Source organism: Desmodus rotundus, chromosome 4 (genome assembly GCF_022682495.2).
Source record: "Desmodus rotundus isolate HL8 chromosome 4, HLdesRot8A.1, whole genome shotgun sequence".
Lineage (NCBI taxonomy): Eukaryota > Metazoa > Chordata > Mammalia > Chiroptera > Phyllostomidae > Desmodus > Desmodus rotundus.
Window position 1 is genome coordinate 70,829,718 of NC_071390.1, and position 24,556 is coordinate 70,854,273.

Genomic DNA, 24,556 nt, shown 5'->3' on the forward strand with positions numbered 1-24,556 from the left:
TTCTTTATGTCCCTGGCTCTATGGGACATATTGGTGAAAATACTGTCGCATAGAATACGTGAGATTTTCTTCTTATGGTCTTCTCTAGGACTTTTATGATATCATTACTTATATTTAATGTTTTATCCACCTTGAGTTCATTTTTGTGTATGTTGTTAGTGGTAATGTTTCTTTTTTTTCTTTTTGCATGTAGCTGTCGAGATCTCCCAACATCACTGATTGAAGAGGATATTTTTACTCCATTTCATGCTTCTGTCCCCTTTGTCAAATATAATTGACCATGGAGACTTTGGTTTATTTCTGGGCTCTCTATTCTGTTTCATTCATCTATGTGTCTGTTCTTATGCCAGTACCAGAATATTTTGATTACTGTGACCTTGTAATATAGTTTAATGTCAGGCATTGTGATCCCTTGTACTTTGTTCTTCTTTCTCAAAATTGCTGTGGCTATTCAGGGTTGTTTATGGTTCCATATAAATTTTTGAAAATGTTCTCTATCATGAAATATGTCATTGGTTTTATAACGTTCAATATATAAATTACTTTGGGTCATATGGACATTTTAATGATGTTAATCCTTCCAATCAATTAACACAGTATATGCTTCCATTTGTTTGTGTCTTCCTTAATTTCTTCAGTGTTGTGTAGTTTTCTGAGTACAGGTCTTTTACCGCCTTGGTTAGGTTTATTCCTAGATACATTATTTTTCTTATTGCTATAGCAAATGGGATTTTTTCCTGATTTCTGTTTCTCATATTTCAATGTTGATGTACAAAAATGCCTTTGATTTCTGAATATTGACTTTGTATCCTGCTGTATTGCCAAATTCACTTATTAGGTCGAGTAGTTTCATGGTGGAGTGTATAGGATATTCTATGTATACTATGATGTCATCTACAAACAATGACAGTTTTGCTTTCTCCTTTACAATTTGTATGCCTTTTATTTCTTTTTCTTGCCTGACCGCTATGACCAGGATTCCCAATACTATATTGAATAGAAGAGTTGAAAGCAGACATCCTTGTCTTGTTCCTGATCTTAGCAGGAAAACTTTTACTTTTTGACCATTGAGTATGACGTTGACTGTAGGTTTCTCATATATGGCCTTTATTATTGTTGCGGTATGCTTCCTCTACTCCCAATTTGCTGAGTTTTTTTTTTTTTTTATCATAAATGGGTGCTGTACCTTAGCAAATGCTTTTCTGCCTCTATTGATATGATCATGTGATTTTTGCCTTTCCTTTTGTTTATGTGATGTATTACATTTATTGATTTGCAAACATTGTACCATCTTTGCATCCCTGGGATGAATCCCACTTGATCATGGTATATGATCTTTTTAAAGTATTGCTGGATGTGGTTTGCCAATATTTTGTTGAGGATTTAATGTTTATGTTCATCAGTGATATTGACCTGTAGTTTACTTTCTTTGTTGTGTCTTTATCTGGTTTTGGGATTAGGATGATACTGGCTTCATAAAAAGAATATGGCAGTCTTCCCTCTTTTGGATATTTTGGAATAGTCGGTGAAGGGTAGGGTTACCTCTTCCTTAAATGTTTTGTAAAATTCTCCTGTGAAACATATCAGTCCAGGGCTTTTGTTTTCCAGAAGTATTTCGATTACTGCTTCAATTTCATCAGCTGTTATTGGTGTGTTCAGGCTTTCTGCTTCTTCTTCATTCAGTTTTGGAAGTTATATTTTTATAGAAGTGTATCCATCTCACCCCAGTTTTCAAATTTCCAGGCATATAGTTCTTTGTAGTAATTTCTTACAATCCTTTGTATTTCTATGGTATCAGTTGTAATCTCTCCTCTTTCATTTCTGATTGTGTTATTTGGATCCTCTCTCCTTCTTTGTTGATGAGTCTGCTTAAAGTTTTGTCAATTGCATTATCTTTTCAAAGAACCAGCTTCTGGGTTTATTGATCATTAGAATTGTTCTTTTAGTCTCTATGTCACTGCATTCTGCTGTGATTTTGGTTATTTCCTTCCTTCTTGCTCTGGGCTTTGTTTGTTGTTCCTCCAGTTCTTGTATATAGGGAACTGATCTGCCTGGCAATGGCAAATGTAGCTCAGTCCTATGGGAAAGCCCATAAGCGCGTGTTAGCATGCAGGATGCCAAACCCATGGATCGGTTCTCCCATGGGAAATCAGGCCTGCACTATACCTAGGCTGCTTTGTGACTTGTTCTTGCTAAAACTCCCTCACCCTGAGTTGAGGCAGCAAATGCTTACTGCATATCTTTAAAGTTCCTGAAGTCTGTGCTAATTTTCCGAAGGCCTGACGTGTACTGAGAGCAATTACTCATCATTCCCTTGCATTTGTAACATTTTTTCCCCATTAATCTGTAAGAAGTAATCACTAACATCCTTTCTGTTGCTACCTGTAGAAAGTAATTACCTAAAGCAAACCTAAGTATAATGAATGAAAACCTTTTTTGATGTACGCTATTAGAAAGCCAATAAAACCCTGTCAAGGCCAGGGTCAGGGCCCTCGCCTCTTGAGAGTGTGGCCCAGGTGCTCCAAGGTGCTTTCCCCTTGAGAGAGTGGCCATGCCGTCCCTTTTTCTCCACAGGCCTCGGCAGTCCGTGTGAATTTGTATCATCTCAACCTCAACGCCGCAGACACTGCAGGCCGGGGTCTGCATCATTTGTAGATGTATGGTTAGGTTGTTTATTTATACTGATTCTAACTTTTTTAGGTAGGTCTGTATCACTGTGAACTTCCCTCTCAGGACTGCCTTCGCTATGTATCATAAATTGTGTACTATTGTAAGTTTATTTCCATTTGTTTCCAGAAACGGATTTCTTCCTTGATCTCATTCTTAACCCATTCATTGTTTAATGGCATGATATTCAATCTCCATGAATTTGAGAGTTTTTGTGTTTTTTCCTTGAGGTTTGTTACTAGTTTCAGTCCCTTGTGGTCTCAGATGTTTGAAGTGATTTCAATTTTCTTGAACTTGTTGAGGCTTGTTTTGTGTCCTATCATGTAGTCTATCTTTGACACTGTTCCATGTGTATTTGAAAATAATATGTATTTTGCTTCTTCAGGATGAAATATTCTATATCTATCAGTTAAGTCCATTTGACCTAGGATATTTTTCAATGTTGCAATATCTTCTTTGATATTTTGTTTGGAATGTTCTATCCATTTTTGACAGTGGGATGTTGAAATCTCCCACAATAATTGTGTTGCTGTCAATATCTTTCTTGAAGTCCTCCAAGACTTCCCTTATATATTTGGGTGCCCCTATGTTGGGTGCATATATATTGATGTTTATTTCTTCTTGATGGATTCTTCCCTTGAGTATTATATAGTGACCTTCTTGGTCTGTTTTATGGCTTTTGTTTTGAAGTCTATTTTGTCAGATATAAGTATTGCTACCCAGCTTTTTTTTTTTTTTTTCCTGTGCATTTGCTTGTAATATTTTTTTGCAACCCTTCACTTTTGGTCTGTGTAAGTCTTTTGTTCTGGGGTGGGTCTCTTGTAGGGAGCATATGTGTGGGTCATGTTTTCTTATCCATTCAGCTATTCTATGTCTTTTGATTGGAGCATTTATTCTGTTAACATTTAATGTTATTATTGATAGGTATTTGTTCATTTTCCCCCATTTGAACCTGTGTTCCTCTCTCTTTCACTCCTTTCCTTTCTCTTCTTATAATAGTCCCTTTAGTAAATCTTGTAGGGTTGGTTTGGTGGAGGTGTATTCTTTCAGCCTTATTTTGTCTGGGAAAATCCATATTTCCCCTTGCATTTTAATTAAGAGCTTCACTAGGTAGAATAACTTGGTTATAGGCCTTTGTTTTTTATTACTTGGTATCTCTTGCCATTCTCTCCTGGATTGGAGTGTTTCTGTTGAGAAATCAGCTGCTAGCTTTATTGGAGCCCCTTTGCATGTTACTTCTTGTTTCTGCCTTGCTACTTTTAAGATTCTCTCTTTGACTTTAATACTTGGCATTTTAATTATGGTATGTCTTGGAATTGGTCTCTCTGGGTTCATCTTGTTTGGGACTCTCTGTGCTTCCTCAACTTGCATGTTTTTTTTCCCTCTGCGGGTTCAGAAGTTTTGTGACATTATTTTTGCAAACTGGGTTTCTGTCCCTTGTTCCTTTTCATCTCCTTCTGGTATTGCTATAATTTGAATGTTGTTGTGTTTCATGTTATCTTGGAGTTCCCTTAAGTATCTTCATATTTCTTGAGTGTTTTTTCATGTAGCTGCTCTACCTGGGTGTTTCTTTCCACTTTGTCTTCCAGCTCACTAATTCACTCTTCTGCTTCATCCAGCTCACTTGTAATTCCTTCCAGTGTGTTTTTTATTTCCACGATTTTGTTGTTCATTTCTTCCTGGTTTTTGTTCATAGTTTCTATTTCCTTTTTCATACTGTTGTAGTTCTCACTCATTTCCTTGTAGTTGTCTGTGAGTTCCTTGAGCATCTTTATAACGATTCTTTTGAATTCTATATCTGATGGTTTGGTTACCTTCATTTCATTTAGCTCTTTTAGTGGGGAGTCCTCCATTCCTTTTGATTGCAGGTTCCTCTTTTTTTCTCTCCACTTTAGATGACTCTTTCTGATTGTTTCTGTGCTTGCTGATGTTTTGCTTTGCTAGCTGTCTTTGAAGGGTGACTTCCATGTTAGGAATTCTATAGGATAGAGTGGTATGGTCTGATCTCCTTGTCTGGATGTTCTAGGTTTCCCTTTTATACTGTTTGTGTGGGCTTCTTTATTGTACTTTAGTGTTTACTTTTTGATGTTTCCTTGGTTGATGGTTTCCCTCCTCTACCAGGTATACTGATGTTCATACCTCCCACCTATTCTTGTATGTGATTAGTGGCAGGGGGTAGGCAAAATGGATTAAGACAGTGGGACAGTATTCTAGGGGATTTCAAGTAGCAACAAGTAGAGGAGAGATAGGAGATTCTTTGGATAAGTATAGCATTAACCATGATATTTCACCCAACTAGCCACTTTTCATAAAAGGTGAGAGATAAGACTCTTGTTAGAGGGCAGGAGGATTGTGAGCTGAATCCAGAAAACAGAGCGCTTGGGCAAGGCTAGATGATGAGATACAGTGAGATTAAAGGATAGAAAATAGGTACAGTGTGCAAGAGAATAGAGTTAACCACAACAATAATAAAGCTCAGGAATATAGTGATGTGTGCTAAAATCAGGGAGGATTGCTGTATAGTGATTACAATTGTATGGAACAACAATTATTTACAATAGTATTGTAACAACAATAATATTACAAGGAATATATGATTTGGATAACCAGAACAGAAAGTGCACAATCAAGAATAGTGTGTTGTTGGGGCTCTTCTGGCCAAGATGGAGGCATAGGTAGGCACACTGTGCCTCCTTGCACAATCAAAAGAAGGACAACAACAATTTCAAAACAAGAAACAAACAGAACTGACAGAAAATCAAACTGTATGGAAGTCCGACAACCAAGGAGATAAAGAAGAAACATTCATCCAGACCGGTAGGAGGGGCAGACACAGGCAGCTGGGGTGGAGAGGACTCGAGGCAAAGCGGGGGCTGGCAGACCCAGCAAGGTGGCAGATTGTGGAAAGGGGCAGGCCAGGCTGCAGCTAGCAGACCCCACAAGGTGGTGGCTGGCAGACCCTGCGGCCCTACATTCACACATAGATAACGGGAGGAACGGCAGGGGAGCGAAGCAGACTGAGCAACCTAGGGCTCCAGTGCAGGGAAATAAAGCCTCAAACCTCTGATTGAAAACACCTGTGGGGGTTGAGGCAGCAGCAGGAGAAACTCAGCCTCACAGGAGAGTTTGTTGGAGAGACCCACAGGGGCCTAGAGCCTGCACAAGCCCACCCACTCGGGAATCAGCAGCAGAGGGGCCCAATTTGATTGTGGGTAGAGGAGGGAGTGACTGAAATCCAGCAGAGAGTGGAGCAAGCACCATTGCTCCCTCTCGGCCCCTCACTCACATACAGCATCACAGTGCAGCGACCAGCATTGCCCCGCTCCAGTGAGCACCTAAGGCTCCGCCCCTTTATGTAACAGGCACTCCAAGACAAAAAAAAAAAATGTCCCAAATGAAAGAACACTTCAAAGCTCCAGAAAAAATACAACTAAGCAATGGAGAGAGAGCCAACCTATCAGATACACAGTTCAAAACACTGGTAATCAGGAAGCTCACAGACTTGGTTGAATTTGGTCACAAATTAGATGAAAAAATGAAGGCTATGCTAAGAGAAACAAAGGAAAATGTACAGGGAACCAATAGTGATGCAAAGGAAGCTGGGAGTCAAGTCAATGGTGTGGACCAGAAGGAAGAAAGAAACATCCAACCAGAAAAGAATGAAGAAACAAGAATTCGAAAAAATGAGGAGAGGCTTAGGAACCCCCAGGACATCTTTAAATGTTCCAAAGTCCAAATTATAGGGGTACCTGAAGGAGAAGAAGAAGAACAAAAAATTGAAAACTTATTTGAACAAATAATGAAGGAGAACTTCCCCAATCTGGCAAAGGAAATAGGCTTCCAGGAAGTCCAGGAAGCTCAGACAGTCCCAAAGAAGCTGGACCCAAGGAGGAACACACCAAGGCACATCATAATTACATTACCCAGGATTAAGGAGAAGGAGAGAATCTTAGAAGCAGCAAGAGAAAAGGACACAGTTGCCTACAAAGGAGTTCCCATAAGACTGTCAGCTGATTTTTCAAAAGAGACCTTACAGGCAAGAAGGGGCTGGCAAGAAGTATTCAAAGTCATGAAAGGTAAGGACCTACATCCAAGAATACTCTATCCAGCAAAGCTATCATTTAGAATGGAAGGGCAGATAAAGTGCTTCTCAGATAAGATCAAGTTAAAGGAGTTCATCATCACCAAGCCCTTATTATATGCAATGTTAAAGGGATTTATCTAAGAAAAAGAAGATAAAAAATTGGAACAGTAGAAATGACAGCAAACTCCCAGTTATTAACAAGCACACCTAAAACAAAAACAAAAGCAAACTAAGCAAACAACTAGAACAGGAACAGAACCACAGAAATGGAGATCACATGGAGGGTTATCAACTCGGGAGTGGGAGGGGGAGAGAGGGGGGAAAGTACAGAGAATAAGTAGCATAAATCATAGGTGGACAATTGACAGGGGGAGGGTAAGAATAGTATAGGAAATGTAGAAGCCAAAGAACTTATAGGTATGACCCATGGACTTGAACTAAAGGTGTGGGGGTGGGAATGCAGGTGTGAGTGGTGCAGGGCAGAGGGGAAGAAAGGGGGGAAAATAGAACAACTGTAATAGCATAATCAATAAATATATTTTAAAAACAGTAGTGTGTTATTGGAACACATGTGAAGTGAAAAGAAGGAAAATTAAAATACAAGAAAGAGAGAATAAGGAAAAACGGTCAAACAATACAATTAAATAGAGAAATAAAATGAAGAAAACTAAACAGAAAGAAGAGAAATAAAAAATACTAATAAAAGAAGTAAAAATAATGAAAAACTAATAATTATACAATAAACAATAAAATGCCGGTTTTATGGGACAGCAAAGTGACATTTTTCTCAGTCTCAGTTTTGTGGGTTTGCCTTGTGTTCCCTCTTTGGATCTGTGTCTGGACATTTCACAACTTCAGGTCTAATTGTGTCACTTGGGGGAAGAAAAAAAGAGAGAAGAAAGATAAAAAATAAGCCTCCTGCTCACTTTAATCCTGTTGAGCGAGTTCTGCAGGTCTTCCTGGGTGTCACAGGAAGTGGGGGGCTGGGATTTTCTCTTCTCCCTCCCTCTGGTTTTGGGAGGATGAGGCTCAGGTCTGGGCCACAATATTCAGTTTCCCAGCCTCCAGCTCGGGTCCTCCAAGAGCTGCCAGGCCTGTGCCTTTAATTCACCAGTTGCGCTAAGGTCCCTGTGTTGCGCCTCCTCCTTGCTCTTTTCGAGCCCACCAGGCTGAAGCCCACCGCCATTCAGCCTCTGGGCAAGCAACAGGAGTCAAGAATGGGCAAGCGACTCACATCAGCCACTCAGTCTCTGGGGGAGCAGCGTGAGTCAAGCTCAGGCACATGGTTTAAATCAGCCTTGGGGCAAATGGTGCCAGGAACAGCCAGAATCATCTGCAGGGCGCTCGTCACCAGTCAGCTTCCCAATGATTGGCATGACTCAGCTGCCGGCTAGCAGCCCAAGTCAGGTGCAGGCAAGCAGCTCAAATCAGCCTCTGGGCCATCAGGAGGAATCAGCTGCCCAGCAAGCTGCCAGAGTCAAGTGTGGGCGCAGGACTTGAATCCACAGTCAGGTAAGCAGCCCAAGCCAAGCAGAGGCATACAGCTCAAATCACCCTCAGGGTGTACTAGTCACTGCTGGAGAGTTCCTTACAAAGCAGCTGTGAGCCTTTTTTTTTTTTCTAGTCAACAGTATTTTTCTTTCTTTTTTTTTTTTAATAAATGTCTCTTGTTTAAGCCCTCCATTCTTAACAAGTACAGGGCTTTTCACACAGCCCAACTTTCTAACAAGTCTGGAGACTACTCAGGTCATGGTCTGACACAACCCCACTCTTGTCCCTTCTCCAGGTGTTGCCTGGCTCCCCAGTTTCTCTGGTAATGACCCAACTGTTGTCCACAGTCCCACCGGGTGTGTACCACCTCTGTGTGTCTCCCACTTCATTTCTATTCCCCCAAGACTTCATCCATACAGGTCCTTCTTGGTGCTGGGCTGCCCTCCCTGTTCTGATAGGGGAGGGAGCTGGTGATCTACTCTCCTCTCAGTATCCTGTGGCAGGCACTGAGGGGTGGCGGAGGCCACAGCAGCCTAGGTCCCTGTGCAGATCCTAGGGATCTTACCATCCCAAAGCAATCTCCTCACCATCTATTTTTCTTCTTTTTTTAATTTTAATTTTTTATTGTTATTCAATTACAGTTGTGGGCCTTTTCTCCCCATCCCTCCACCTCCCCCAGCTGAACAACCCTCCCTCCCCCACTTCCCCCCTCCCCCTCGATTTTGTCCATGTGTCCTTTATAGTAGTTCCTGTAATCCCCTCTCCTCACTGTCCCCTCCCCACTCCCCCCTGACCATTGTTAGATTGTTCTTAACTTCAATGCCTCTGGTTATATTTTGTTTCCTTTTTTCTTCTATTTATTATGTTCCAGTTAAAGGTGAGGTCCTACAGTATTTGTCCCTCATCACCTGACAAATTTCACTTAACATAATGCTCTCCAGTTCCATCCATGCTGTTGCAAAGGGTATAAGCTCCTTCTTTCTCTCTGCTGCGTAGAATTCCATTGTGTAAATGTACCATGGTTTTTGGATCCACTCATTTGCTGATGGGCACTTAGGTTGCTTCCAGTACTTGGCTATTGCAAATTGTGCTGCTATGAACATTGGGGTGCACAGGTTCTTTTGGATTGGTGTTTCAGGGTTCTTAGGATATAATCCCAGCACTGGAATTGCTGGGTCAAAGGGCAGTTCTGTTACAGAACAAGGGCAGGGGGTGGTTCATGCTAAATTATTACAGAAAGGATTCCCCCTTTCTGTCTCTGGAGGTTCCTTCCCCCCACGCCCACCTGCTAGGTTCGCAATGCCCGCCGCCAGAGGAAAGACGTCTCTCAATGCCAGAGACTGGTGAAAAGGAAAGGAATTGTTTATTTAAAAGTTACACAAACTTAGAATAATGACCTAATGTCTTCAATAAGATACTAAAGTCCTCTAGAATACCCACAGATGCACAGTCCTTCCCTCTCCCTGTGCCCAGTCCAGGATACCATGTCTCAGGAAAGGAAGTAGAAGTCCGTGATTCAGGCTCCCGGCACCATCAGCTGTGTGGCTGCTGCAATCTCCAGTTAATCCAAAGCCATGTGGCACCTTCTCATGGCCCAGCAGCAAGAGTCCTTTCTCCCCTTTTCTTCCCGGCAAAGTCTCTCCTGCTGCCTAAGCCGCGTGGCAAAAAGAAGCACCCCAAAACCTCGTGGTCCTCTCTACTCTCCTTCAGAACCGTGTGGTACTTTTCCCCATTTACTTCAGAACCGCATGGTCTACTCTTTTCTACTTCAGAGCTGCGTGGTCTTCTCTCTATTTACTTCGGAGCCGCGTGGTCTACCCCTTTCTATGGCTGCTGCACCTAGGTTTAAATCCCAGCGCCCATCTTCCTTTGCAGCCCCATTTCTCACTCCTCCTACAGTCAGTTACACCTGCCAGCATCCCCGTATTCTTCCAGATTTACTGGGCTGCCATAGTAAGTCTGGGCAGGTGTGGCCCCATGGCATGGAGCCAATCATCTCCACGCTCTCACGCAGGCCCTGTAACCAGGGAGAGTTGCTTCCCAGTCCCACCTTGGGTGGAAGTCACTCCCATCTCCCTGGCTCTAAGCAGGGCCACAGCTATTTAACATATCCATGAAACCAGTTAAAAGTTATAGATATGTTAAATGACTGCCAGGGGTTAGCTACAAAGCTGTTGCTACTCAAAACAGCTCTGAATGGCCCTGTTCCATGTGTCCCATCCCCCCTGGCTCAGGCCTGTGGGGGTGAGGACATCCTATATATATTTTTCTAATATTTCCTGGACACCCTGAGTCCTGGACCCCATCACAAATCCCTTCTTGGGGCCCTCCTCTTGGCTGCACCCTGTTTCAGTTCCATTTTTAGTTTTCTGAGGAAATGCCATACTGTTTTCCACAGTGGCCTCACCAGTCTGCATTCCCACCAACAGTGCACTAGGGTTCCCTTTTCTCCGCATCCTCTCCAAATTTGTTTGTGGATTTGTTTATGTTGGCCACTCTGACTGGTGTGAGATGGTACCTCATTGTGTGTGTGTTTTTTTTAAGTTTCAAAAGAGTCTGGTTTTATTTTTTATTTTTTAATATATTTATTGATTATACTATTACAGTTGTCCCATTCCCCCCCTTCCCTCAACTCCATCTTGCCCACCCCCTCTTTCCCACATTCCCCCCCTATAGTTCATGTCCATGGATCATACTTATAAGTTCTTTGGCTTCTCCATTTCCTACACTATTCTTACCCTCCCCCTGTCTATTTTCCACCTATGATTTATGCTATTTATTCTCTGTAACTTTCCCCCCTCTCTCCCCCTCCACTCCCCTGTTGATAACCGTCCATGTGATCTCCATTTCTGTGGTTCTGTTCCTGTTCTAATTGTTTGCTTAGTTTGTTTTTGTTTTAGGTGTGCTTGTTAATAACTGTGAGTTTGCTGTCATTTTTACTGTTCATATTTTTTATCTTCTTTTTCTTAGATAAGTCCCTTTAACATTTCATATAATAAGGGCTTGGTGATGATGAACTTCTTTAACTTGACCTTATCTGAGAAGCACTTTATCTGCCCTTCCATTCTAAATGATAGCTTTGCTGGATACAGTAATCTTGGATGTAGGTCCTTGCCTTTCATGACTTGGAATACTTCTTGCCAGCCCCTTCTTGCCTGTAAGGTTTCTTTTGAAAAATCAGCTGACAGTCTTATGGGAACTCCTTTGTAGGTAACTGTGTCCTTATCTCTTGCTGCTTCTAAGATTCTCTCCTTCTCTTTAATCTTGGGTAATTTAATCTTTAATCCTAATATTTAATTAACTTATGTGTTCACACTGATCAGCATTCAATATTTTGTACCTTCAATGGGAATTTCTAGCTATGTCTTTTGCTTAAATTCAATGGAGTCTGATATTTCCTTTTGTACTTAATCCACATAACATGTTAGGTCACCCAAGGAAAGGGAAGATTTGGCAATAGTTACTTTAAAGGTCTTGCTTGCCCTCCATGTCTTCCTAAATAATAGCATTTAGAGTTTTTACTTTATGTAGAAGAATAACCTAAGGTATTAATATTTGCAATTAAATAGTCATAGATTTAGGAAGTCTGTGTTTACCTGGATGTGTTCATTTTCAAAGAGTTTTTTTTTCTAATCTTGTACATGAAATATATATGTTTTTAAAGGCAAAAAAAAAAAAAAAAAAGAATCCTGAAACACCAATTCAAAAAAACCTATGCATACCAGTTTATAGCCGCATTATTTACAATAGCAAATTTCTGGAATCAGTTTAAGTGTCCATCAGTAAATGACTGGATCAAAATCTGGGGTACATTTACACAGTGGAATACTATGCAGTAGAAAGAAGGAATTCCTACCCTTTGCAACAGCACAGATGGAACTGGAGAGCATTATGCTAAGTGATAGAAGCCAGGCAATGAAAGAGAAATACCATATGATCTCACCTATAAGTGGAAGCTAATCAACAAACAAGCAAGCAAGCAAAATATAATCAGAGACATCAAAATAAAGAACAAACTGACAGTAACCAGAGGGGATGGGGGAGGGGTATAATGGGTTATAGAAGGGTAGAGTCATCTAGGAACATGTATAAAGGACCCTTGGACAAAGACAGTGGTGGGGGGTGAGGATTGAATGTGAGAGGGGGTGGGTAGGGATGGGGAGAGTAATGGGGGGAAATAGAGACAACTGTAATTGAACAAGAATTTTAAAAATGATTAAGACATGATTGTCACAAAGTAGTTTTATTTACTTGCAACAAGTAAAGGAGAGAAGGGATTTATATTCAATGCTCTGTCTTCTGTAGAAAGACTTAGTCTTTAACATTTAGCAAGAATAACATGTAATAAGAACTGCCCAGACATTGAAACCCTTGTCCTATCTAACAATGATCCCACTGAGATTTTTCACTCCTCATTCTTGAAGGAACAGGAACAAGGGTCATAGTTTTATAACTGCTTCCTGCTGAACATGGACAGAGTAAGTACATCTTTGAGTTGAAAAAGTGAAATTCTCCGGCTGCCTGACAAAGTCTTCAGTTCTCCTAGGTTCTAGGATTCCTGAGAACTGGAGTACATAAAGGGATCACTACCCTAACAGGAGACATGTTTCATAAGAAGTGAGGCAGAAGTGGGAAAAATCAAGGAGGCAGAGATCCTGCCACTCATAAACTCACACTCTGGTGGGGATCTAATGAGCAAGGTAGTCCAGAGTAACAGCCTCCAATAACAACAAAGATGCCAACAATGGAGAGAAGGGGGAAGATGTCATATCTGAATCTTTTCCCATATGACCCAGGACACAAAACCATGATTTTTATTCAAGAATCAGTTATTAAGTTGCTCAGTCTGTCCAGGACTTTGAAAGACAGGTAGGAGCTGGGCAGGAAGTGACTATGTAGAAAGGGAGAGACCAGAGGATAAAACACAGTAATCTCAGAGGAGGAAGAGATGCCAGATATGACAGTTCTACACAATATCCAGTAGGTGTCCCACAGTTTCTGAAGCACACATGCTTGCCATGTGGCTGTAGAGAGCTGTATCTTGTAAGGCACTTGGGCCTAGGGAGGAGGACAGCTTGGGAGGAAGTCCTGACATGGCCCTCTGCATCTGCTCTCTTAGATGTACCACAAAAAGTCCCTCTCTCCCCATTCCCATGATGATAGGAGACACTCCTGGGGAATACAAACTCATGTGTGTGCGTGTGTGTATAGGAGAAGGGTGAGGCCATACTGTTCAGGCCCCAGCACAAGGCTCTCTATGAACAGATATCCTTTTAGACACCATCCCCTAGTTAGCCAGCTACACAGCTACAGCTACAAACTAAAAGTCCTTCTGAAAATCAAGATTCAGGAAGAAACCACCAGTTATTCTCTACCTCTTTGTCCCCCAAACCCACTGCCCTGTAGATACTGGCATAAGCCTTGAGATGAACAGATCACCTGAGGTCTACATAGCCTACCGACTGGCTCCTCCACTCTTTGTCCCCAGACTGAAAACATTAGGAGCTGAGGACTAAAGGTGAAGAAAAGGAACAGCTGTGAGTACATGTTGTAATCAAACAGTAGGATAAAGAGTCAGCATGCCAGGAGGGGCTGTTCACATGAGGCACTGCCCAGTCTCAACTCCTCTCTGGCCCAGATACCCACACAGCAGTCACTTCCTACTACGTTAACAGGCCCCAGCTCCTCTCAGCCCTCTGGCTCCTGGACTCAGAGAGAGAACATGGGCTAAGATTTCCCCAGGCTGGCCCTCCATGCTCCAGACAGGTGGGACTGTGAAAGGCAGAAGGCATGCCTAGGCTGCCTGGTTTAACAGCTTGGCTCACCTGCCACAGTTCAGACCAAAACTGCTAAAAAAGAAGGTTCTGGGTGGTATGGCCTCCCTCCACCTGTCTCCCTTCCAGCTCACACTCAGAAGTGCAGTATTCTGTTACTAAACTTCTATGCCTGTCTCTGCTGTGATACAACATGGGGCTGCTCCACCTTGTTGCTTCCACAGCAGTGCAAGTGCCCAGGTCAGCCCATTTCACTGCCAGTCGGCAGACTCTCACAGTCGTACAGGCCTGTGCCCAGGCTGAGGCAGAGCTGCTACTCAAGGACAGGACATAGCTTAGAAGCACCTCATCCTGCCTGTGGCAGCAGAGAATAAGTTATCTCACTTCCGCCTGCCCCACCTCCAGCCACACCACAGTTTGGGATTAAAGAGAGGAAGCTAATGGGCTACTACTCTGAAAAGAACCTGAGGTCTCAGGAGTCTTCTGAGCTTGATTGGACTTTGACATGGGAATGCATGAGTGCGCACTTCCCCAGAGTCAGCAACCTCAAAACCATCCTTGCAGGTGAATGGACAGAGAACCAGTAAATTACGTCTTAAAGCCACTCTAAAATCTTACTAAAAGCAATTCATTTCCCTGTGTCATTTCTACCTTCCTTCTATACCATGTGGCTAGGAAGCCAGAACTTTTGGCTTCTATTATTCAAAATAAATACACGTGGTTGATTCTACCGGTTTCATTTTGCAAGTCCAGTACTTTTACATATAAGACAAACAAGGCCACACAAAGAACAAAATCCAACTCCTACAGGACAGACCATCTCACAACCAGACCAGAGAGATTGTCACCTGAGGATGTCTTACATCAATGGTCCCCAACCTTTTTGGCACCAGGGACCAGTTCCGGGAAGACAATTTTTCCACCGTCAGGGGAGGGGTGATAGGAGGCAGAACTCAGGCGGTAACTCAAAGGAAGCTTCCCTGGCTCACCCTCCACCTGGCTCTTAACAGGCCACTGAATGTACTGGCCCACGTCCCAGGGGTTGGGGACCCCTGTCTTAGATTTCCCAGCTGGCATTGCTCAACTCCCCAAACAGAGTTAGACCTAAGTGAGACTCTGAATTTGGCTTCCCAGCGACAGTGCCTGCCCAACAAACCAGAAAATAAGCATGCACCAGGACTGAAACTACGTTTCTGATACCCTGTGCCCAAAACAGGAATAAGAACGCTAATTAAAGCAACCACAGGGGCTGACCTACTCGCCTTCTTAAGCACTGAATGAAACAGGTTCAGGTGTCCACAGGCCAAGCAGCAATCCTGGTGGTCAGCACCAAGCAGAAACCTCCCCCTGGGTAAGCCCCAGAGGCGCTGCTGCCTCCCACTTCTTCATCAAGCATCCACACAAGGCCAAGAGAGAGGGAGCCTTTTTAAGAGAGTCCTACATGGAGTTACCAACCTAAAAGAGTTTACTGCTTGGGGTGTTCTATTCAAGACGCAGCAGTGGTTGTTACAATGTAGTTTTATTTACTTGCAGCAAGTAAAGGAGACAGGATTCATTTCCAAAGATCTAGTTTCCAAAGAGAGAGGCTTAACCTTTAACACAGTGGCTCCACACATAACCCCTACAAATAACCCCTAAGCACCCAAGGCTTTATCAACCAACTTCTCCCCAAGACTTTCTTTCCTTCCACAGTACCCTGCAACATCACTATAATACTCAGTTCCAGGCTCAGCAGACGGTTTCACCGGGTTGTCCATTCTGCTTGGCTCTCTAGTCTGAGGACAAGTCCGCACCTCAGGAGGAGTGTTTGGACACCCTGAGGAACTACATTTCCCACAGTGCTCCAAAGAAGCTGGGCGCTAGGGTCTGTTGGGGGGCGGGTTTATGCAGAGCCTCCTGGGAGTTGTAGTCCGATTGGCTCCGCTGGCGCTGCTGCAGGTCGGCGCTGGCCTTTGTCTGTGTGTGGGCTTGCGCGGCCGTGGTGAGTGAGGCTGCTGCAAGGTCAGTGCCCCCAGGCGAGCCAGGGCCACTCTGGCAGGCTGCCGCATGGCCCCTCGATTGCCCCCAAGGCTTGGAGCAGGCCAGGCCTGCCCGGATGCGAGGGAGCGAGCCGTGAGGGGAGAAGCCTGTGGCTAGAGAGAAGGGTCCAGCTGGACTGGAGGAGGAGGAGGAGGGAGGTGAGGGGCTTGAGGTCCAGCACGCAGGACATGCCGTCAAGTGGTGGCAGTGTTCAGGACGCAGGGAGAGTTTGCTCCAAGGGGCAGGGGCTCCTAGACCAAGGCTCGGCAGGGCAGGGCATGTGGAAGGCCCCTCACCCTGCAGTCTCGGGACGCGGGGGGCAGGGGAGACACCGGACAGGTGTATCCTGTCACAGCCGTGAGGGTTTCAGAGGATGGACAGGAGACTTGCATTTTCTCTAGGGAGGGTAAATGGGAGAAAGGACAAAGTAGATTCAATTGTGTGGAGAATATAATCTTCCCTACCCAGAATCTCCTTATCCTGAAATTATCCCCCAGGAGCTTCTGGAGACAGCAGTCATTCCCTCTTCTGGTTCTCTCCTTTTGGGGACTCTCAATTTTAGACCTTAAATCTACAGGCATTGTCAGAGACCCTTCACATTTGATTCTCTTATTCTCGCAGGAACTACTTGATATGAAACTGTTATTAATCTATTTAGTAAGTGTGGAAATGTCGTCAGAGCTGTTTGGTTACTTGCACAAGGTCACATGGGGGAGTGGGGAACCAGGTCTAATGACCTAATTCTGAGCTTTTCCACAGGATAAATGGCTTTTCTGCTGGGAAAAGCAATAATTGCTATGATAAAGCCACTTTCTCCAAAATCTTAAGAAAATTAATTCCTCAGACATGTGATCTAGGGAGAAAAATAAGACAGTTTCCCTTTATTAATCAGGGAAGTTCCTGAGATGCAATTGAGTTTGTTACTTGTTGAAGATCTCACAGTATGTGGAGAGGCAGAGCTGTAAGTACTACCTCATGTTCTGACCAAGCTCTATTTGCTGGATTCCCCAGGAACAGAGTTCAACTTCAGGCAGCGGGTGCCAGGTACTTTCCACCGACTCTTGGTGGATGTGCAGTTGTTGAGCAGTATAACACCTTGAATTTCCAAATTAATGTCCTGTAGCGTCCTGACACTTAATAGGGGATTGCTTTGTAGCTTTTATTTGAAATTGGAGGTGAGGCCTCCAAATAAGAATTTAAAATGCCTCTTCAGGCACCACAACATGTAGCAGAATGTGCAGTTGACAAGAAGACCAGGTGCTTCAGTTAACAAAACAAAGAATTGTAGCATCACACTGGTATTTCATTAAATCAGGTGGCCAGCATTTTTTTTCTTTAATCTTCACTGGAGGATATGTTTATTGATTTAAGAGAGAGAGGAGGGGAAGAGAAGAGACACATCAATGTGAGAGAGTAAAGCAATTGGTTGCTTCCCACATGCACCCCAACCGGGGATGGAACGCACAACCCAGGTATGTGCCCTGACAGAAATGGAACCCGCAAACTTTTGATATACAGAACAGCACTCCAACCATCTGAGAGCTGCCTGACCAGGGTGGTGGCTAGCATTTTGATGAGACATATTAGAAGGAAATGAAGATTATACATTGAACCATTGTATAAAGTGTTAAGAATGCAGTAATCAGGATCCTGAAGTAAGAAGAGAATATTCCAAAGAAAAAGTGTAGAAAAAGATAATATAGAGTAAGAGAATTTCCTGGGATCCAAAAGAGTACTAGTCTTTCCAAGCCCTGTTTTATTCTGTTCTATTTTATAAAAATTCCCACCAGCTCTATAGTGATGAGGCACTAGACAATTATCTAGTGTGAAGGTATAGGCTTTGGATCCAGAAAATCTTGGAGTTGAATCTTTCTCCCACCTTGACTCCTTACTGGCTCTGAGAATTTGGGCAAGTTACTCACCGTAGTTGGAATTCCTTGGGCTTGGTTTTGGAGTCCAAAGTAGCTCTTCCTTTTCCAAGTATTAACAAGTATTTACACTTCCCTTAGAACTGTTATCCTCATATCTTGAAGAGTAAGAGAGGGGAGGATCTGGATCTGGAGCCTCCTAAGAATGGTTTAAAAGTAGCATACAAAATCTCCTATTCTCTCCTTATAACTTAGGGGGAATTAGAGAGGAGAGCTACAGCCATTTCCATTGTAGAACCAGTCATGAAGGCTGAATGTTAACTTTTATAGATCCTGAATTCCTTTGGAGGCTATCCAAAGAGCAGATGGTTAGATGGGGGAAGAAACTGGAAGATTCTAATGACATGCCAAGGCTAAGGAACAAACAGGAGTGCCCATTATCTTAGGGATTGGCCAGAAAAGAGAGATATGTGTTTATGTGTTCTCTGCTTTTCTACCTCCTGATTCCTCCTGGGCTTGTTTGTGTGTGGTCATGGTACCCCTAAGGCTATTTTGCTGTTATGTGTTACACGTAACTGACATTACATCAGGCCATCCAGAGTTCCTCCATTTACTCGTACCCCAAACTGGAGCTCCTGTTGACTTTAAATCTTTTCATGCATCAGTTCTCATGCTCTTTTCCTGTTTTTGTTGTTCTGTTTTTTTGTTTGTTTGGTTGGTGTTTTCCTCCCTCAGGTGCTCAAGAACAGCCTGTGGAAGCATTATATGAAGAGGTGGTGATTAAGGTCATACTGCAGGAGTGGACATGTTTGGATTTCCAACAGCTACCCTGCTGGACTGTCATGGAAGATATGCACAGAATGTAGCATTTTTCAGTGAGTGAGTTCTGTTCCTGTCCTTAGGGACAGGTGATCTTTGTCCCTGTCCTTAACACTGGTTGGCAGGGTAAGGAAGTAGAGGAGACATTCCTTTGGTGGACTTCATCCTTCTGGGGGCTATAGGGAAAGCCAGAAAGCTGGAGTCAGAAGTAACAGTAGAAACAGCAAAAGGACAATCCTGATATGGAGGTAAACTTGAGGTAGTCTCTCAGAGAATGAAAAAGAACTTTAAATCTCAGTGCAGTCACTGAGTAAAAAAGGGTAAGGCAGAGGAACAATTAGAAAAATCTCCTTAGGATGACTCCAAGAAAACTGTTAATAGTGATAAATTGGACCCATATTTAAAGGGTAGTAAGCGGCTCAGATACAAGGCAATAATGGAAAATACTGTCAGTCATTGCATAGGAAGTGCTTGAGAATAACTTCCAAACACAAATTGATTTCAGTTCCACCATAGCATAGTAAACTGAAGTAGCATGAATTTTAAAGGGAAAAATTCCTTAGATCAGAATCTATAGTTGTTCTGACTTGATCTGTAGTATCAGACAAGTCATTTAATTTCCTTGTACTGCAGGGTCTTCATCTATAAAACAGGACAATAAGCTGTACCCTCACAGCTAGTAGGAATGAGAGATAATAGATGTAAAGTGCCCAGGATTCTACTACACATTTTCTGACATCATGGAGTTTACTCCACTGTCAGGAAAGCGGACTCACACAGAAGAGGATTTCTCATGAAGCTAATGAAATCTAAGTTTCAGGATTCCTCTCTTGCATTGGTCTCTGCAAGGTCCTGTTCCCACTTTTATAGCTTTTTTGTAATGGAGTGCCTCCAAAATTTTAAAGCTTTAGGTCCTACACAATCTGGATCGTCACCTAATTGAAGTCAGATAAAATTGCATTGAGGCTCTATGTGATCCTGTATAGTTTTCTTAATTTTTCTGAGTCTGGAGATATTTATGTCTACTTCACAAGATTATTTGGGAGGATAAATTAAACAGTGTAGAGGCAGTACACTGCTGTGGAGCACGCCAGTGTTTGAATCCCAACTCTATGCTTATCTACTGCATGACCTTTGACAATCTCCCTATGCTCTCATTTCCTTATCTGCAGCAATCTCATAAAATTGTTTTCAGGATTAAATTATTTATGCAAAGTTCACTGTATAATGTCTGGCACATAATAAGCACTCAACAAAGCATTGTTTATCTTTTCCCTATTCTCACTCAACATATTGGTGCATTTTACATGACTTCCCTCTCATTTTACTAGATGTGATGACAGAGGCCCACCACAAATATGATCACTCTGAGGCCACTGGATCCTCAAGCTGGGATTTCCAGAATTCTTTCAGAAGAGATAAACTGGAACAAAAATCCCCAGATTTTAAGACACTACAGGAAGATTCACCGGGAGTGAAACAGAGGGTCTATGAGTGCCAGGAATGTGGAAAATCCTTCAGGCAAAAGGGTAGTCTAACGTTACATGAGAGAATCCACACTGGTCAAAAGCCCTTTGAGTGTACCCATTGTGGAAAAAGCTTCAGGGCCAAAGGCAATCTTGTTACACATCAGCGAATACACACGGGAGAGAAACCGTATCAATGCAAGGAGTGTGGGAAAAGCTTTAGTCAACGAGGTAGTCTGGCTGTTCATGAAAGACTCCACACTGGACAGAAGCCCTACGAGTGTGCTATTTGTCAGAGAAGTTTCAGGAACCAGAGTAACCTTGCTGTTCATAGAAGAGTTCACAGTGGTGAGAAGCCCTATAGATGTGATCAGTGTGGAAAAGCCTTCAGTCAGAAAGGAAGCTTAATTGTTCACCTCAGAGTCCACACAGGCCTGAAACCATATGCCTGTGTACAATGCAGGAAGAGTTTCCATACCAGGGGAAATTGTATCCTGCATGGCAAAATCCACACAGGAGAGACACCATATCTATGTGGCCAATGTGGGAAAAGCTTCACTCAGAGAGGAAGTCTGGCGGTGCACCAGCGAAGCTGCTCACAAAGGCTCACCCTTTAACCAGATTCTTCAAAGGGAACTCTATGAATTAAGATAAGAGTACAAAATCTGAGATCAAGCGGCCTCTCCAATTCTATGGACTGAATGGAGACTCTCAGAAAGACCATTATTGGGTAGGACAAACTGACTTTTTTTTTTTCCAAATGAGTATGAAAAATAAATGTCTTGTTTATCTTCATCATCATCATGTTTATTTTATAATTTCTGTCAGTTTATTTTGACCTAATTTCCCAAGGTGCTTCCATTAATCTAGTACACACTCAGATATTGTTCTGTGTGTAGCAGATACAGATTTTATATTTTTAATTGACAGCATCAGCCTTTTTTAAAAATCCTTTTATCAATCTCAAGATTTTTCTTTCTTCTCTATATACTCAAATTAATCTTTTGCATTTAAGTCTGGGTAGAAATGATGAGGTAAATCTAACTACTTTAATAATACGCTTATTGAATATTGTATTAGGTGGATGATACCCCCCAAAAACCTATTCTAACATTTCACCATGTCCATAGCAGAGGCTCTAGCCTTTCTTCATAAAAGAAGGTTCCTTGCCCTGGCTGGTGTGGCTTAGTGGATTGAGTGCCGGCCTGCGAAGCAAAGGGTCATGGGTTCAAATCCCAGTCAGGGCACATGCCTTGGTTGTGGGCCAGATCGCCAGTAGGGGGTGCGCGAGAGGCAACCACACATTGATGTTTCTCTCCCTCTCCCACCCTCCCCCTCTAAAAAGTAAATAAATAGAATCTTCAAAAAAAAAAAAAAAAACTGTAAGAAAAGAAGTTTCCGTTTTAACCCTGCAAAGATTTGAAGTCTGCACTGTGAATTTACTTCAATCCTCCAGTACTGAGATAATTTGCCTATAGCCAAAGGGCAGAAAACTGCAATTTTTTGTGAATCCTAAGCCTATTATGCTCTCTATTAAACTAACTCCTCCCAGGGAGACACAATGCCATTCATGCCCTTTTTGACAAAAGTAGCAGTATCTCAGGGTTGAAGTCACCTCAAAAGGGCATGACTGTCCTTATTACTGAGCCCAGATTTGTAGTCAATAATGAAGGTACAATCCTCCAAAAATACTATTGTCTTCCTCCTACACATACACAGACAAACAAAGATATTTGGAAGGATAATCCATTCTTAATTGTTTTTTTTTTTAGCTGTAGTGGATGAAATGAAGGACATTAGAAGAAATTGGTTTTGAGGAAGAATTTCCTTTTTTTATTAACCTTAGTCATCTATATAAACTTTCCTCGTAAATATTGGGTTGGCCAAAAGATCTGTATGGTTTTTTCCATAAAATAAAGGATACATTATTCATTTTCACCAATATCTTCATTGATTTCGATATTTTGAGTATAGCAGCTATCTCCTGCTATTGGCTTCTAGTGGGTAGAGACCAGGGACGCTGCTAAAAATATTCCAATGCATAAGACACCCCCACAGCAAAGACTTGGTCAAAATGTCAAAAGTACCAAGAAACTTTACAAACCACTTTTGACACATTCAATCAGTCAGCATATTCTCCATACACTACACAAATCTTTTTTTTGTTTCAGTTGCATTTTCACCTTTCTTGAAATATTAAAGCATAATACATCAGAAACATTGTGTATCTTCTTCCATCTTCAATATTAAAATGGCTGCACAGAAATTCACCAATTTTGATGGGTTTTTTTAATGCACAGTGATATGACCACTGTCATGATACAATCGAACAAAAATTGTCCTGAATGAAATTAAAGACAACTAAGCACTATTAAAGCCATTATTCTGCAAAAACTAAATGAACTTTGTGGCCAACCCAATATTTATGTAACTTAAAAAAGTGAATGATGAGGATTTTTTGTCAAGATGGTGGAATGGGGAAATACTGTGTTTGCCTCCTCACATGACCACGTCAAAATTACAACTAAATTATAGAACAGGCACTCTTGAGAACCACCTATATACCAGCTGAACAGAATTCCTCCAAAAGTATAAAAAAACAACTTCAAGACTGGTAAGAAGGGTAGAGACAGGAAACAAGCTGGTCTCAATTCCACCTGTGATAGTTAAGGATTAGGACGGATATCTTAGGTGTGAGGATCCCTTACCAAGGACCAAGGGATTTTAACTCCACACTGGGCTTCCCAGCTCAGAGCATCCGAACCAGGAAGAGGAGTCCCCACAATTTCTGGTTGTGAAAAATCATCAGGGATTCCATTTGGGTAAGACCGAAGGCCGCTCAGTAGACTTAGGCTTTCTCTTAAAGAGCCTGAGCAAGCATTCATAAATGCTAGCCCTAAGCTCCAGCAAAAGAACAACAAAGTGCCAAGGACATACAGGGAAGAACTGAATCTTCTGGCTTCAGGGTGAGGGATATAGGGGCAGCTCTCTTCTCTGGGGCAGAAATGCTGTCTGGCACCATCGTCCATTGTTGAGCCCACCCTACACACAGCCTGGGCAGCACAGTAGGAAGTCCTGGAAGTCACCATTGTTACTTTGTTGAGACTCCCACACCCACCTGCAGGTGAAGGCAGGCACCAAATCTGAGTCTCTGTCAACCTAGCTAACACCTCTCGCTGCACCCTGATGAATCCCTAAGACACTACCCCACCCAAATCATGCACAAGCCTAAACCAATTTCAACATCTTTTCCACACAAGCAACCAGCCTTGGTCCATGCTGCAGACATTCCTAAAATATCCCAAAGGTCCACAAAGCCCAAACAAGCAGCACCTTGCCTCAGCATGCCCGGTGCCTCTTGCTAAGCAGCCCCAACCCTGGCACAGGTGGCAGCCAGAGTCAGATCATAGCACAGCCTCTTCCAGGGGCTTCCAAACCCGGCACAGGCAGCTACCAACCTGAAATCACTTTTCAGCTCTTACCAGGTGGTCCAGGGCCAGGAAGAGAAGCAGCTGAACTTAATCTGCACTGGAGCCCCTCCTAAAAGTCCCTGGCACAGGGAAAAGCAGACTAGCAAGGAGCAGAGTAGAGTTGTCTAGCCAGAAAGGCGCCTGGCCCTAGGGCTGCCTCATAGATGTGTTGCATCACAAGTGAGCTGTTTTGCACTGAATAAAGTTTCCTTCTTCACCACACCCCAAATTGGGGATTCCTGTTGCCATTGAATTGGCGCCAACTACTATCAACTATTGGACCAGCAATATGAATGGGTATAAAATTAAATCAGAGACTTCTGGTATCAGCCATGATGGAGTAGCCCCATTTCTCCCAAGTCCTCCATCCTGTAACTAAAAAATCCTAGGAAGAGTTCTAATTGCTGAGTGTCACGTGACTGGTTCCCTCAACTCCTCAGTCTCCTCTCCAAAATTTCCTATTTTAAATTGCACTAGCGTCCCTCTATCCCTGACTTAGCTCTACTTTTTCCATAATACATATGACCTTATAATACACTATACCGTTTATCAACTATTGCTTGTTTCCTTCTCTAGTATTTAACATCCAACGTGATCTTTCTTTAAGCTTCTTGAACAGTCCCTGGACACAGTAGGCCCTCAAGTGTTTGCTAAACTAATGAACGTCAAGAGGCAGATGTGTATGGCAAGTGGCATACAGTCGGTTCAGAACGTTTTTATGGGTAAAGACAAAATTACGGGTGGTATTTATGTTCTCCCCCTCAAGTAGTACGTTAACAAAGTGAAAAACACTTTAATGGGCATTCCTAAAATAATTCTTACTCGCTTGTAATTTAAAAATGAATAACGTGAATGAACCATCAAGGAACAGTTAAACTCAGACCTTCGTGCAGCAACG

General features: G+C 42.6%; 1 protein-coding gene and 1 pseudogene across 11 annotated transcripts; one reads left to right on the forward strand and one right to left on the reverse strand.

Moving 5' to 3' along the window:
* The window catches only part of LOC112305404 (S-adenosylmethionine decarboxylase proenzyme 1-like), a 189,953-nt pseudogene extending 174,860 nt beyond the window's left edge, over window positions 1-15,093 (reverse strand).
* Window positions 15,094-15,924: 831 nt separating this feature from the next.
* ZNF32 (zinc finger protein 32) lies at window positions 15,925-20,983 on the forward strand. 11 transcript variants are annotated; one of them, XM_053923357.2, is made up of 5 exons: window positions 15,929-16,017; window positions 16,928-16,996; window positions 17,407-17,507; window positions 18,639-18,778; window positions 20,054-20,983. In XM_053923357.2, exons 4-5 carry the CDS (start codon window positions 18,709-18,711, stop codon window positions 20,803-20,805), a joined length of 822 nt encoding a protein of 273 aa, XP_053779332.1. In that variant the 5' UTR covers window positions 15,929-16,017; window positions 16,928-16,996; window positions 17,407-17,507; window positions 18,639-18,708; the 3' UTR covers window positions 20,806-20,983. The 11 variants fall into 11 exon arrangements, with proteins under 11 accessions (XP_045052125.1, XP_053779332.1, XP_045052129.1 ...); XM_053923359.2 differs by having other exon boundaries at window positions 15,978-15,997; XM_045196194.3 differs by lacking the exon at window positions 17,407-17,507 and having other exon boundaries at window positions 18,639-18,782.
* Window positions 20,984-24,556: the final 3,573 nt, after the last annotated feature.

Coding starts and splice junctions, on each gene's coding strand:
- ZNF32 (XM_045196190.1), top strand. CDS start 18,709: ATGTTTGGATTTCCAACAGCTACCCTGCTGGACTGTCATGGAAGATAT. Junction 18,779..20,053: donor ACAGAATGTAGCATTTTTCA/GTGAGTGAGTTC, acceptor TCATTTTACTAG/ATGTGATGACAGAGGCCCAC.